Source organism: Perognathus longimembris, chromosome 10 (genome assembly GCF_023159225.1).
Source record: "Perognathus longimembris pacificus isolate PPM17 chromosome 10, ASM2315922v1, whole genome shotgun sequence".
Taxonomy (NCBI): Eukaryota; Metazoa; Chordata; class Mammalia; order Rodentia; family Heteromyidae; genus Perognathus; species Perognathus longimembris.
In genome coordinates, this window is record NC_063170.1 from 28,882,928 (window position 1) to 28,898,697 (window position 15,770).

At 47.6% G+C, this 15,770-nt stretch overlaps 1 protein-coding gene across 1 annotated transcript in view; it reads right to left on the reverse strand.

Annotated features, from left to right (window-relative positions):
- Positions 1-15,401, reverse strand: part of Gpt2 (glutamic--pyruvic transaminase 2) — a 39,163-nt gene extending 23,762 nt beyond the window's left edge. The window contains exons 1-3 of the mRNA XM_048355682.1: positions 15,298-15,401; positions 14,810-15,079; positions 1,754-1,843 (exon numbers count right to left, since the gene is read on the reverse strand). Coding sequence (XP_048211639.1) covers positions 1,754-1,843; positions 14,810-15,058 — 339 coding nt within the window. The 5' untranslated portion in view covers positions 15,059-15,079; positions 15,298-15,401. The remainder of the gene's footprint in view (positions 1-1,753; positions 1,844-14,809; positions 15,080-15,297) is intronic.
- Between the last annotated feature and the right edge of the window lie 369 nt (positions 15,402-15,770).

Consider the following 15,770-nt stretch of genomic DNA (forward strand, 5'->3'; position numbering starts at 1 on the left):
ACTGACTTGTTTCTGCTGAGACTGCTAAACTGTAAATTTCTTGAACAAAGCTATCTTAAAGCCAGCCAGGCCCCACTTTGTGCCTGTAACCTTGGGCCTGCACAGGCTCTGAGAAATAGCCATGCTAGCCAAAGATAAACAGGCACTATGAGCCCGCCCAGGCCGCCAAATACTCCATGTAGCAGGACAGGTTGTCAGAACACAGACAGCGGAGAGACTGTTTTGATAACCTCTGTCCACCCTGGAATGTTGCCCCTAGCCCAGAGCCAATCAGATCTGTAAACACCTGGTTACTGTAACTTTGTGGTTTTTGACTTTATAAGCCCAGCAAAAATTCAGCCCGGGTCCTCCTCCCTATCTCCGCTGAGTCGGTGAACGGGAGAGACCCAAGCTTCAGCTTGCCTGAATAAAGCCTTGCTTTTGCATTTCAGAATGTCTGGCTCTCAGTGGTCTTCTTGGAGGTCATCGAGTGACTGGGGCATAACAGAAGAAGGGTTTGACAGACAGTAGAGACTAAGTTTTGTTTTGGTGCCTGTTTCTGCCAGAGCACCTGGCGCATGCACATGTGGAGCCTTAATGAGAGGCTGATTTAGCCCCTTCCCTCCAAAGCTAGTGCCTCCAGGACTGGGCCCTTTACCCTCCTCCTGCCTTCCTCTCTCTGGCACAGCCACAGTTTGCTCTCCTCCCTTCCCTGTTTGGTCAGTTCCGTTTTCCCATGATGGGGACACTGATATCCGTGGGCAGCTGGCATGCTCTGAAGATCAGCAGTAGTGAACGCAGGACATTCCTTATTTAGACCACTATCAGCTTTGGGTGCTTTCTTCCATTTCCTGAGTTAAGTTCCTCAGGTCTATAGGCTGTGGGTTGTAGCCTCCCAGCCCCTGCCAGTCCTCTGACCCCCAAGGGTGGGGAAGGACCATTCCACCTTTGTGCCACCTCTACAATGGGAGACACAAGTAGAGAAAAGGGGAGTGGAGTAGCCAGTGCTCAACTCTGTTGGCTGTCCCAGCTTGTGCTCCTTAACCATACACAGAATGACATTTTTGTGTAAAACAGGCTTTCAGTAGCTTTGCTGAGGCTGCCTGTGGTGTTCTCCTAGCCTGCTTTCCTTCCCTCCAGTTCACCAAACCACACTTTCAGCCCATGTAGCATTCTTGTGGTGTTCAAACTGAACCCCTGAAACCAGCTTCCACCTAGGGCCCTTGGGAGTGAGCTGGCCCAAAGTGAGGCAGCCAGGAGAGCAGCAGGTGACAGGCTTCCACAGCCCAAAGTTCCTGCAGGCTGGAGAATGGCCTCAGTAGTTCTCTAAGTCAGTCCTCTGGGGAATTCTGCTTGCCTAAAACCACCTATTACAGGCAGCACAGCCAACAGGAAAACCCCGCAGTCTCTCTCTGGAGGGTGTGTCTCCACTCTCACAACACCTTCCAGCCCACTGGGACTACAGTTTTCTGCCTAGTTGCTGGCTACTTAACAAATGTCCTCTCTAACTAAGCTAGGATCTTGTGCTGCAGAAGAGTCTTCCTGTGAGTTTTCTACATCAAAGCAACTCCAAAATTAAGTTTAAGAAATTTTGACAAGCTAAGGGAGAGAACCAGAGGACATCAAAGACCAGTGAGTGCTTCAATGGTACCTCCCTGAGGGATTCTGGTGCCTGCTATATCCTGAAGAGGCTGGGTAGACAAGGAGGCAAAGACTGACCCCACAGGCTATGCCAACCCTTCCCAGCAACCTCTGTTCCCAAGGGCTGGCTCACCTGTCGGAGAAAGGTGATAGGTTGCTGGCCCATGGCATGGGCATCTCCAATATTAGCACGGATGACTTCAGTAAATGGTTTTTTGATACCCTAAGCAGAAAGAAGGCAACAGGTGGTTACTTAAAGTTCTCACACCCTGGATTCCTGCGGCTAAGCAGGGCTCCCACAAGATATTAATATGCCATCCTATTTTGAGCTTTATCACAAGTCTTTGACATGCCTGATCCCATTTAACTATCACAAACACCCAAGATGAAGAAGTAGTATTTATCACATTCTAAGATAAGGAAACTGAGGCTACAAGAGGCTAAACAAACATTAAGCAATTGATAAAACACAAGTACTATAATTTGAACCCAAGAAAATTGGGTTCTCAAGTTTATCCTTAACCACTCTCCTCCATGGCCTACCACTTTCCTTAAAAGCTGGAAAACCTTTTCTGGGTAACTTTGAGACAGCAGCAGGCCCACCACCTATCCCTCACAGAACATAAAAAGAAAGGCTCTGCAGGGTTGGGCACGGTGGTGCATAGTTGTTTAGGAGGCCTGGGGTCAGGGTGGATGAGGAGTGAAACCCTGACTGGAAAACAGACTAAGCAAAGGGGTGGGGATGTGGCTTAAGTGGTAGAGTATTTGCCTAAAAAATGGGAGGCCCTAAGTTAAAAAAAAATTGCCAGTACTGGGGAAAAAACAAAACAACTAAAAACAGAAACTAACAAAAGGCTTTGGGGCAAATGTGATAGAAGCAGCAGGAGTCAGCAAAGAAGACCTCAGACTCCCTGTTCTGCCCTCTACCCCAAACACAGTTCTACAACAGCAACACAAAGAAATAGCCTGATACATGGAGTTCTCCCTACTCTCAAGAAAATATCCACCAGCTCAGTTATTCTTTTGCAGTCCTGGCTTTGAAGAACATGGGCTGATTTTCACAATTTTATAAAAAGCATCAGAGATGAAGGGAAGAGCAAAATTGAGGTCATTCACTGCTTGGGCCATGTGTTTTGCTCAGAAAAGGATCCCAGTGAGGAGCTTGGAGACCCAAGAATGCCCCTAGGAGGTGACTGAAAGATATCTCAGCTGCTGTAAAGGCAAAAATGAGGTTGACAGAGGGCTATAGGATCACAGAAACGTGGGAAGCCCACACAACTCAATGAAAAATCCAAAATTAGCTCCTAGAGGAACTAAGCTAACAGGTTATAGGACCTTCCAGGGTGGCTGAAAGAATATCTTAGCTAAACATGTGAAAGAGAAACAAAGGAGGGCAGAGATAGCGATGCCAGGGGGTAGCCCTGGTGGAAAGGCCTGACCACTTTCCTTTCCTTTTTGTTTGGCCAGTATAGTGGCTTAGAGTTCAGGGCCTTGATCAGGTTCAGCTCCTGACTGCAGCCCTGCCTCCAGTCCTGCACTATTCTGGCTCATTGGAGACGGACTCTCTTGGACTTTTCTGCCCTGGCTTTGAACCATGATTCTTAGATCTCATCCTCCTGAGTAGCTATGATTATAGGTGTGAACCACTAACACTCAGGTGACCACTTTTCCATCTCTAGTTGCTCTTCCCTAAAAGATACCCTAAGTACAAAACTTAAAGTCATAATTCAATGATTTTGATGCTTGTTTTGTGTTACTGGGGTTTGGATGCTGGACATTGGGTTGGCAGACTGCTTGAATGCCTTCAGTCTTTTCTTGGTACCAATACTGGGGCTTGAACTCAGGGTTTCATCCTTTTGCTCCATTTTGCTTTCTATTCATGGCTAAGCACTCTTTGCCACTTGAGCCATGCCTTTGGTTCAGCCTTTTTTATTTTTTTGGAAGACAGAGTCTCTTGGACTTTTCTATGTGGGCTGGCTTTGAGCCATGATCCTCAGACCTCAAGCTCTGAGGAGTAGCTAGCCACCCAGCTCTGCTCTTGTTTATTGTTTCTCTGTTTATGTTTCTATGTGTGTGTCATGGGGCTGAACTCAGGGCTTGGGTGCTGTCCCTGACATTTTTGTTGAAGGCTAGTGCTCTACCACTTGAGCCGCATCCTTTTGGTGGCTAAACGAAAATGAGAGTCTTGTAGGCTTTCCTTCTTGGATTGGCTTTGCACTGCAATCCACACCTCTCTGTTTCCTGAGTATCTAGGATTATAGGCATGAGCCACTGATGCCCAAAAAGCTCTGGATTTGGGTTTTTGTTGTTTTTGTTGTTGTTTTATTTTGTTTAGATGGAGTTTCACGTTTTGCTTAGGCTGGCTTGGACTATAATGCTATTTATACTTTCTGCTATAGCTAGGATAACAAGCTTGTACCAACAGACCAGGTATTTCTGTTGAGCTGAGGGTCTCACAAACATATTTTGGGGGTGGGGGGCTATGGGTCTGGTCTGCAACCATAATCCTCATGATCTCAACCCCCTTCACAGTTGAAATAATGGATGACCGCTGGTGCCTGATTGATACTGATTTTTCATTACTTCTTTCACACAATGCATGAATAAAAAACAACTTCAGAACAGTGCTGTATACACCTTAAGTAAAAACCACTAGGTTTGAGAGACAAAAGCAGCTGTGAAGCAAGTTTTTAGGACTCTAATTTGCCACTTCTAAATGAGGAAGCATAGTGGGCTAAGGAAAGCAGCCCAGAAGTAGCCTTGGGTCTTCACAAATAGGGTCCAAGCTTTTGAAAGTTACTTACCTTGTGGGTAGGAAGGTGCCTGAAAACCCCTTCTGTTGAGCTCCTAAGGACTGGACAACATGGAGAAAGATTCCTAGGAACTCAACAGCAGCCAATACTGTGTACTACACCAGGCTAGGCTGGGAGGTAGAAACATTCTGGAGAGACTCAGGCTGCAGGTATGGAGCCCTAGGGCTGCTTATTCCATAGGCAGGCAGGGAGGTTATTCAAGTCACAAAACACCTCTTGGCACTGGTTTGAGCCCCTGCCATAGGGCCCTTCATTAGTCTAAGTCACCCCAGGCTACGGGCCCATAGCTAGCTAAACACAGGTGATTTATGTGGAGGGGCAGAGCCGAATTTTTAGTAAGGAATAAATGTGTCATATCTATGAGGGCCAGGAACCAACACACAGCTGTGGGCTCTGGACTCAGGCCCTAGGCCAGCCTGATACCTGAAACAGAACCCTGGATGTTCTTTTCCTGTCTCCCAGCACCCTGGCTCTACTAGGCAAACTCAATTCAGAGCCTGTCAACACAGAGCCTGGGAACACTGGCATCTCCTTTCTTGAGACTCAGTCCTAGACAATCTGCTGTGATGGATGAGCTTGGGGGCAGGAAACTGGCTCCCTTGAATAGGCAAAGCAACCAGCCTACCCAGCCAAGAGCAACCAACTCAGGAGACTGTTTCGGGCAGATTCCTGCATCCAAGCACACAAAGCCTACATGAGATGAGAAATACCAAGTAGCCCTGGAAAGACTCCTGCTCCTAGTGATTCCTCTAGGCCTGGTAGAGTATACCCAATGGTGATATCTCCCCCAGCCTAGCCCAGCCCCCTAAAGCCAGATCACAAGGACTGAAAAGCACACAGCATCCTCATAAACCAGGATGCTCTTGCAATGCATCTGCACACATCTCACCCAGCATTCTAGCATGGCTCTGAAGGAAAGTCTTTTTTTTTTTTTTTTGGCCAGTCCTGGGGCTTGGACTCAGGGCCTGAGCACTGTCCCTGGCTTCTTTTTTTTCCTCAAGGCTAGTACTCAGCCACTTGAGCCACAGCGCCACTTCTGGCTGTTTTCTGTATATGTGGTGCTGGGGAATTGAACCCAGGGCCTCATGTATACGAGGCAAGCACTCTTGCCACTAGGCTATATCCCCAGCCCTGAAGGAAAGTCTTAACCAGAGAGGGCTCCCTCTCCACCATTTTGGCTCAGCAGGGGTCTGCTGAGAAGCCCCCTGGGCTGTGGCAGATGGTATAGTTCAGAAGATATTAGTGAGAGGAAAAGAGATTCACCAGCCAGACACCAGTGGCTCATGATTATAATCCTAGCTTGGGAAGCTGAGGCTAGGTTGATCAACAATTCAAGGCTAGCCCTGGAAGAAAAGTTCAGCACTGCCCCTCTCAACCTATAACTAGGTGCAGTGGTATGCAACTCTTATCTAAACCAACGTGGGAGGCTGAGATTGGGAAGGTCATGGTTGTAGATCAGCTGGGACAGAAAATGTCCACAAGATTTCATTACAATGGAAGGAAGCTGAACATGGAGGCATAAGCCTATGGTTCCAGCAACAATAGGAAGCCTAAATTGAAGATCATGGCTTGGATCTAAGTGGGAAGCAAGACCCTGTCTCAAAAATAATCAACATATTCAGGTGCTGGTCTCACACCTGTAGTCCTACCTACTCAAAGAAGCTGAGATCTTAAGTTCTCAGTTCAAAGCCAGACCAGGCATGAAAATCTGTGAGACTCTTATCTCCAATTTACCACCAAAAAGATGAAAGTGCCAACTTAGGTGCCCAGCCCCGGAGTTCAAGCCACAGTATCAGCGCACACACATGTACACACACACACACACACAGCTAGAACTGGAGATGTGGCTCAAATGGTAGAACAATAACCTTCGGTGAAAAAGCTAAGTGATACATCAAGTCTCAGAGCTCAAGCCCTACTACCAGCACACACACACACACACACAAAAAAAAAACCTACCTCCTCACCACCACACAAAAAAAAATCCCATAAAACAAGTATGGTGTGTGGCATGATCTAACTTGTATGTGAAATGTACAGAAGTAGAAAGTAGGTGACAATTGTCAGAGTCTGGAGGAAATGGGAAAACATGGATTAAATATGGGTCATAATATAATCTTCAGTTCTAATATGAATAAATTCTGGTGATCAAATGTGCAGTATTTAATAATAATAAATTGTCTTCTTGGAATTTGCAAAAGTAGATCTTAAATATTCTCACCCCTCTCCCCTTCCCCTTCCCCACAGAAAAGTAACATCATGTGATAATGAATATGTAAATCACCATGGCAGTCACTTCACAATGCATACATCAAATCATCATGTTGCACATCTTGAATATATGCAGTGTGTGTGTGTGTGTGCGCACGCGCATGCGCGTGCACGTGGATATGCACTGGTCCTAGACTTGAACTGAACTCAGGCTCCCTGGGCTTCTTTTGCTCAAAGGTAGCACTTTTATCACTAGAGCCACAGCTCTGCTTCCAGCTTTTTTTTTTTTTTTTTTTTTTTTTGGTAATTTATTGGCGATAAATCTAACAGACTTTCCTGCCCAGGTTGGCTTCAAACTGCAATCCTCATATCTCTGCCTCCTGAATAGCTAGGATTACAGTCTTGAGCCACCAGTACTCAACTTGAATATATGCAATTTTTATGTGTCAGTAAACCTAGAGGAAGAACAAAACAGATTCTTTGTACAGGGATGGCTCTTGTCCTGTCACAAGACTCATAGGGATGTTTACTCCCCAAAGAACCTCCCATTTGTTCAACAAATACTCCCAATGGAGGAAAAAAAGGAAAGAAAACCAAAACAATATCTACTGATAACCCATGCCCTAATGAGAGGAAAGTGGTTAGCAAGGGATTAGGGAAGAGGTCTGACTGGCCCCAGAAACATTATGTGAAAGGACCAACTCCTGATCCCAAGTAAGCAATGAGTGGGATTGGGACAGACAGGAAGTCTTACAGAGAGCTCCACAAAGAGGTTACAGAAACAAAACCCAATCAGAACCCATATGCCTAACACAGAGAAGGAAACAGGCTCGGCACACCATCTAGCTCTGAGATAATAGGAAGAATACAAACCTATAACTGACAGATTAGGTGAGAGCTCAAGTGACAGGTTTCCTAAAGCCCCCTGAAAACCAGGTCTGTGTGACAATTGTAAAGGCAGAAATAGAAATGAAAGCTCAATGATCTACAAACCAGATCATTTGTGACAGCAAGGCTGAGGCCCACGCAGGAAAAAGCAAGCCCTGCTGACATGTCCCTAGTCCCAGAGAGGATCGGAAAGTAGGAAAAGGCTGGGGGTGTGGCTCAGTAGTAAAGTATCTGCCTATCAAATACAAGGCTCTGAGTTCAAGCCCCAGTACTGAAAGGAAGGAAGGAAGGAAGGAAGGAAGGAAGGAAGGAAGGAAGAAACGTAGGTAATAAATAGAAAAGGAGACAGAGTTCTGATCAGCCTGAACACAAAGAGAAAGTTCCTGTGTTGCCCAATCTGGTCTAGAACTCCTGGGCTGACCCTTCTGCTTCAGCCTCCTATGTAGGACTACAGGCCTGAGAACAAAGACAGGTAATAATTTCAATTGGCTCCTAGTTATTCAAAGCATGAATATTACGTTGTAAGGTAGCTTTTGAAGAAACAATGGTGTAGTTTGGTAGAAGAATAAACAGAGACCAAGATGTTCTACAAGCTTGAGGCCTAGAGTGCCTGAAGGCAGAATCCAAAATTCAGGCTCCAGGTGACTAGGGTGGGTCCGAGCTGGAGTCATCCTGTTGAAAACCTACACTACAGTTGTATGGTTCAGGAATAAACTGTCACATGGCTAAGGCAACCAGGATTTAAGGAATGTTTGAACCTACAGAACTTCTAAGCATTTACCACTGCATTAGCATAAAGTGTGGTGGATGCGTAGCCAGCAATAGTAAAGGCGAGAAGGGGTTCCTCCAGCTTTCGGCAGTTTGGTTGGAGGAGGGGATGGTCAAAGAAGCAGATTATGAAGGACTGACCCCTGACTTATTCCCTATCATCAGCAAAGCACCAGGTGGGTGCTCATGTGTCATTTGTCATTCTGACCTTGGCCCCCAGGAGACAGTAGCCCCTCACCCCAGGTAGAGAATTCCACTCTGGGCCTGGCGAAAGACACCTCCCTGGGACCCAAACAAACCATGGCCAATTTTTCATTCTCCATTTCCTTGTCAAGACCTATATAAGCCCACCCCAAAATCTAGTCCTTTGCACACCTCCAAACCTGGCAATAAACAGTCCTTACCTGTTGACAATCCAATTCAACCTATTCCTTTTCCGTTCTCCATTTTCCTAACGACAGTTTTCCTAGTTTATTATCCCATTTTCTTTAAAGCCATATGCAATCTCTATGAAAATGACCCACCAGAGCTTGGCATACCCAGGGTTACCAATTTTAGTTTTTAGCTAAGAACAACTGCCATGGGTTACACTGCTTTACCTGTGCTAACATGCAACACACATGCTGTAGCAGTTAGTCTCCTCTATTATTCAATGTTTTGCCTAAGTGTACTTTCATTTTTGTTTTGTGGGGAGACCCTTTTGCTAAATTGCCCAGGCTAATTTCTAACTCCTGGGCTCAAGTGATCCTGACACCTCAGTCTCTCAAGTAGCTGGCACTGTAGTGCTGACCGCCACACATAGCTTATGTATACTCCTAGAACAGGCAAAGCCATTCTTCTGTCTTCACCTTTGCCAAACCCCAGATCCCACCCCCAATAAAGCAAAGGAAAAAGAAGTAGTTTAAGAACTGTCAGATCTTTTCAATTGCAGCTTATTTTTAAGTGCTGCTCCCAAAGAACACTAGGATCTGAACAAGTAAGACAGGTTCTCCCCGCACCCCCTTGAGTTGCTGTCAAAAGAAACAGGACTCCCTAAGAACAAACAGCTTGAAGTGGAGGAGCATGCCCCCTCACACTCCTTAGCCTCCTCTTCCTCGCTTTCTTCAGGCTCATCTGTCACAAGAGCTAAAAGGATGAGGATTCAGTCCTTCCAGTTACCTCAAACACCATAACCACATGTGCAGCTACATGCCAGCCAAACAGCCCACACCGTTTAAAGCACTGCTGAAATAATTCCATATGGCAACAAAGGTCCTAGTACTACCAGGTGTTATCTCAGGGTCCCATAACACTTTCAGAAATATAATGCTTAGGGCAGGAAATCCTGGGCCAGCCAGACTACATACACTAGGGAAATGAAGGCCTAAAGAAGATATGGGGGCTGGGAATATGGCCTTCTGGTAAAGTGCTTGCCTTGCATATATGAAGCCCTGGATTCAATTCCTCAGCACCACATATACAGAAAAAGCCAGAAGTGGCACTGTGGCTAAAGTGGCAGAGTTATAGCCTTGCGCAAAAAGAATTCAAGGACAGTGCTCAGGCCGTTCAAGCCCCAGGACTGGCCAAAAAAAAAGGATATGGAATTTACCTCAAGTCACCCTACTTATGAATTCTAGTCCATCCCATTTTACCAAATCATACCCTTAGAACACTTGCCCAACTCTCATTACTACATGTCAAAACAGAAAAGCCAAAGCTGTGCAAAGCCAAGGCAAGGTAAAACTAAACTAATTAATAAAAAGAAAATTTTAAATATGGCTTTCTCAGAAGGGGCATTGTTTGAGCTGGCAAAGAGGGGTTATCTTCTGCGAATGACAGAATTAATGGAGTCTATACTGGCAAGGCTAGGGCTGTATTTCTTGCGTCTAGGTATCTGTGGCTCAATTAAATGAGAACAGGGAGGGACAAGCTTGAATGCAGACACAAAAGAATCTAGGTGGAGAAAGAACCCGGGGTTGGGGATAGGGTAAGGCACAGGGATATGGAACTAATGTCTCAAAAATCAGAGGATGGTGCCGTAGTACTCACTGGACTATGTTGAAAATGAAGTGTACAACTTGCAGGTGGTATGGGAGGGAACAATGGGAGAGAATGAGGGAAGGGGTGACACTGTCCAAAAAGAAAAGTACTCTTTGAAGGATTGATTCCTGTCTTATTCCCCGAGGTCAAACAAGACACCAAGTACACATGAACAGGTTTGACCACAAAGGCCTGTCCACAGGCAGGTTATTCCAATCTGGGCCTGGCCAAGGACATGGACCTTGGCCCTCAGGAGACCGTAGCCCCTCACCCCAGGTGAGCATTCCATTCTGGGCCTGGCCAAGAGACTATAGTCCATTTTTAAAAATTTTCCACTTCACTGTTAAGGCCTATATAAGCCCACCCCAAAATCCAGTCCCTTGTACAACCTCCAAACCTGCCAAAAGGGCTGTGCCCCTCACTGGCAATAAACAGTCCTGGCCTGTTAATGATAGAATTCAGTCCATTCCTTTTCCATTCTCCTCCATTTTCCTAACGCCCTTTATCTGATTTACGTAACTGTAATGCCTCTGTATGTCACTTTTATAACAATAACAAAATAACAAAAAAAGAAAAAAGCAGAAGATGACCAGGTGCTGGTGACTCGTGCCTGGGAGGCTGAGATCTGAAGGATAAGGGTTCAAAGCCAGCCTGGGCAAGAAAGCCCATTTTATCTCCAATCAACTACCAAAAAAGCAGGTAGTGGAGCTGTGGCTCAAAGTTGTAGAGTGCTAGCCTTGAACAAAAAAGCTCAGAGACAGTGAAATAAGAATAGTGGACGCCATCTTGGCATCTTAATAGAAGTTTCTAGAAGATGGGGACTTTCTGAGAATTCTCAAGGTGAAAAAAACGACATTCTTTGGATTACAGATGTGTCAGGAGTTGTTAAGCTCAAGGAAAACCTCCCCTAGATAATGGGGTCCCAATGCCCCTGATTAACACTTTTGTTAGGTTTAATTTCTTACTCTGGTTATGTGTTTTCTACCTTTAATAAGCTTTGTCCAAACTGCATTCCAGCTACAGGTCTTTGAGACAGGAGTCCACCTGCAGTTGTCAGCTTTCTAATGAAGACTCCCAATTCAACCTCTCAAAATGTGGCTTTTCTGTGTCACCCAAACAAATTCCTGTATAACAACGTCCAGGCAATGAATTCAAGCCCCATGACTGGCAACAACAACAAAAAGTCTCTCACAAAATTATCCTCAATAACCACCAAAAAGCCAGAGGTAGAGATGTGGTTCAATTGCCTTAAGCAAAAAAGCCAAGCAAAAGCCCAAGGCCCTGAGTTCATTCCCTAGTAAATGCATGAAACAGAAACAAAAAAGAAGAGATTCTGCCTCTCTAGCCCAATGACCAAGAAATCATGACAACTACTAAGCTACGTCCCTACTGGAAACCCTTCCTGATGACCCAATTCCAACCAAAATGCACCATAAAGTTCTGAGCCAGTCTACCTTCTTTTCCACTTCACATACTGTAAGGCTCACCCCCAGGAGGGCTCCAGGCAGATGCCCCCCCCACACTTGTTTAAGTTTGCACCCAGTACCTGAGTTACCTAGACAACTGGCACACCTGGAGGCAGTTACCTCCCCATTCTCTGAGGTCATATCCAATCTACCTGGCCATATCCCCCACATTTTCCACAGTCCCGCTCTCTTTATTTTTCTCTCTTACTCTGTCTTGCTCTTTTCTCTCTTTGTCCCTTCTTCTTTCCCCTCTGTCTCCCCATGCCTCTATCTTGTATGGCTAGCAGTTTGCTTTCCCCCCAGTAAACTCCTTTCTGCCTGGCGGGTTTCCTTTCTGGTGAACCTTAACCACACTTCCCAACTCTCTGTCACATAAACTCTACTCCAGTATTAATCCCTTTTTCCAAGTCCCTGGAACTTCCCAAGGCCCTGTCTTTGCTCACAGCACGGCTTCTACATGGAAAGCTCTCGCTTTTTCAATGCCTGCTGAAAAATCCCACCAATCCTCAGGGACTCAGGGAGAGGAGGCTGAAGGAACATTAGGGCAGTCAACTCCCTAAAAGCAAAGATAGCACCTTCGTCATCTTCATACTACAAGAAAGTTGCTACTTTGCAAAAGGTAGACATAATCCTGGGAACCCCTCCCAGCTCTGGAGCCAGAGAAATCAGCTGTGACATGATAAACCTGGAACATTTTAATCCCAGCTTTGTTTTAGCAGGGAGATTGTTGCCTCAAGAAGGGTCAGCTGCAGTTTGCCAGATATCAGCAAGGAGCAAAGCTCACAAAGAGGAGCTTTTGTCAGTGCTGGTGGCTCATGCCTGTAATTCTATAGCTCCTCAGGGGGGCTGAGATCTAAGGTTGGGCACGAGCCCAGGTAGAAAAGTACCTGTGCCTCTTAGCTCCAACAATCAAAAATTCAAAAGTGGAGATGTGGCTCCAGTGGTTGAATACCAAACTTGACAAAAAACTAGCAGGCCCCTAAACAGGCAAAAAAAAGAAAGAAAGACATGCTTTCTTTCTGTGCCGAGTAGGCACAGAAAAGTTGCTGGCTTTCTCTTAGCCAAGCTTTAAACTTAGCTCTTCCAGGAGTCAGCAGCAAACACTGGACTCTGACTTGTGCAGCTCACCGTTTTGAGTCAGCAAAACTGTGTCCCAATGAGGACTCAGCAAGCCACAAACTCATTAAAGTCTCACAGTCCTGAGAATGGGGGACAAGTGTCATTGCCTCCTTGGGACTTCCTCAGATGTATTCAAGGACACTATGTGACCACCTTGCTCTGGAAACATTGGGATCTGGTGTTTCTCTGGGAGCAAAATCATGGAACCTGCCCCTCCACTCACATTCTGAGTCAGCTATCTTAAGCGAGCATCTGGGTAATTATTTCATCGCTTTTATATACTTTAGGTGTGTTTCCTTTTTTTTGGGGGGGGGGCGGGGGGCCAGTCCTGGGCCTTGGACTCAGGGCCTGAGCACTGTCCCTGGCTTCTTCCCGCTCAAGGCTAGCACTCTGCCACTTGAGCCACAGCACCGCTTCTGGCCGTTTTCTGTATATGTGGTGCTGGGGAATCGAACCTAGGGCCTCGTGTATCGGAGGCAGGCACTCTTGCCACTAGGCTATATCCCCAGCCCTGTTTCCTTTTTTAGATAACCCTTCTTGACCCTGCCTTCTGAATTCTACCCAGGTTAGAACTCTGTATCCTAGTTGGACCTTGAGGAATATATCTATAAGCCTGTGATCCCGGAGCTCAGAGGCTGAAGTGGGAGGACTGGAAGTTCAATGCTAGTCTGGGTAACATAGGGCACTCCAGGCTAATCTGAACTACATAACAAGACCCTTATCTCTAAAACAAACAGAAGTGCCAAGTGCCACGTGCCGGTGGCTCATGCCTGTAATTTTACCTTTTCAGGAGACAGACCTAGAGGATCTCAGTTCAAAGCTAACCCAAAGACTCCATCTCCAATTGGCAGGCAAAATAAAATGTTCAACTGGAGGCATGGCTCAAGTGTTAATTTACCACTCTTGCCAAGCAAGAGATCCAGACTCTGAATCCAAACCCCAGTAAACTTAGTATCCTACAAGTGCATGTCTCATACCTACTCCTACCACCCTTGTTGAAGGGAGCCAGAAATCACTCCTCTGTGGTCCCTAACCAAGATTACAGCCAGCCAACCAAGACAAAGCTGCAGGGCCACCAAATAAGATCTAAATGCCTCTCAATGGATTCTGCACAGCTTGTGGCTGTTCTCTCAGAGAAGCAGCTGGTCAGTCAAGGTTCAGGAGGAACACAGAAGGAATTCTGCCCCACCTGCTCTACACCCCACTTCTCATGGAGTCATCAAAAGCAAGGCCCCAACAGGCCTCAAGGCAGACAAATCTTCAGGAAGAAACTCTCCACAGCCTCCTCCTCCAACTACCCAAAAGGGCATCCTGCTTGTCACCCTACTTAGAAACCCCATTCTATCAGCCAGTTTTACTTTTTTTTTTTCTTTCAGTCATGGGACTTGAACTCTGGGCCTGGGCACTGTCTCTGAGCTCTTCGCTCAAGGCTAGTGCGCTACCACTTGAGCCACAGAGCCATTTCCCAGTTTAACTTTTTTTTTTTTTTAAGCACTTACTCACTAACTGACGCTCTCTACCACTTGGGTAGGGAGGCATTCCACCACTTACGCCATACCTCTTGTTTTTCTCCCTCCAGGAGATCTTGGTTCCACATGGGTGGGACACATAAGGAACGTGCAGTTCCTGCCAGCATAGGCCGCTCAATAACTGAATACAATTCAACAAGTGAACCATTTGGAGGCCTTACTTTGTGCCAGGTGCTGGGCACTAGTGGGTGAAGGGATGAAAGGACAGCATTCTGTGGTTTTAGTCAAGTTTGGCAGAATGAAGGAGCTGGCCACAGGGTAGGAGGCAGTCTGGCAGTAGGACCACACAGAGGCTGCCACCCGCCCTCCTCCCCAGCCAGCTCCCTCTATCCATCCCGGGGCCTCCCAGCTCGCGGGCCCCCAAGCCAGCGCTCACCCGTTGCAGCTCCAGCTCGATCTCGCCGGCCTTGAGCACGATGGGTCCGCGCACGGCGTACTCCACTGCCTTGACCTGCGGGTTCATGGACTCCAGCGTGAGGATCCGCTCGTGAGGGCTGCGCTCGGACCGCACCTTAAGCATCGCTGGGGCCTCGGCCGCCGCGCTGCTCCGGCTCCGGCCCCGGCCCCAAGGGCCAGGGACCCGGGGACCGTAGCCCCGCCGGACCAGCGCCACGGTCCGCTGCATCGCGCGCCGCCCGTGAGAAACCTGTGCACAAACAGAAAGCGCAAACACGTCCCGCACCGCACAGGATGGACCCTCCCTCCCCGCTAACCCCAAGCCTCGCCAGCAGGCAACGCCAGCCTAGCTCCACCGCTGCTCATCCAATTCCCAGGGACCGGCACCCTCCGCCGGACCACCGCAGCACCCAAGGGTTTCTCGGTGTGGTTTGCAAAGGCTGCATCCAGAACGCGCCTGCCACGTGCCTGTGGCCTCCGGGTCGCCCTTCACCGCGCCAGGCTAAGGCGCGCGCCTGCTCTGCTCCCGGGATCAGGCAGCGCCTGCAGCAGCATCCCAGCGCCAAGCCAGCACCGGCGGCCCCCGTGCTCGCACACCCACCTCTCACGGCTCCGCCCCCTGCCTGCGCGCTACCCTCTGGGGCTTGTAGTCCTTCTGGCTTGCCCGGAGCAGTCGCAGAGAGATGGCGAACTACAAGTCCCACAGCGCCCCGCGCTGGCCCCGACCGAGGCGGGCCGGAGGCGGGAGCGGTTGTCCTCCCCAGTTCTGGGTTGGGAGGGCTCTTTGTCCCCTAGGAGAAGATGGAGACCCCTTAGAGGGTATGGCAGGAGTTGGGTAGGGGCTATCCTGTCTGCTGCTTTAGTGAATTTGGAGGTCTTTGCAGCTTCATCTTGGACTCCCCTCCCGCCCCCGCCACTCCCACCCTCCAACACCTGCAGTG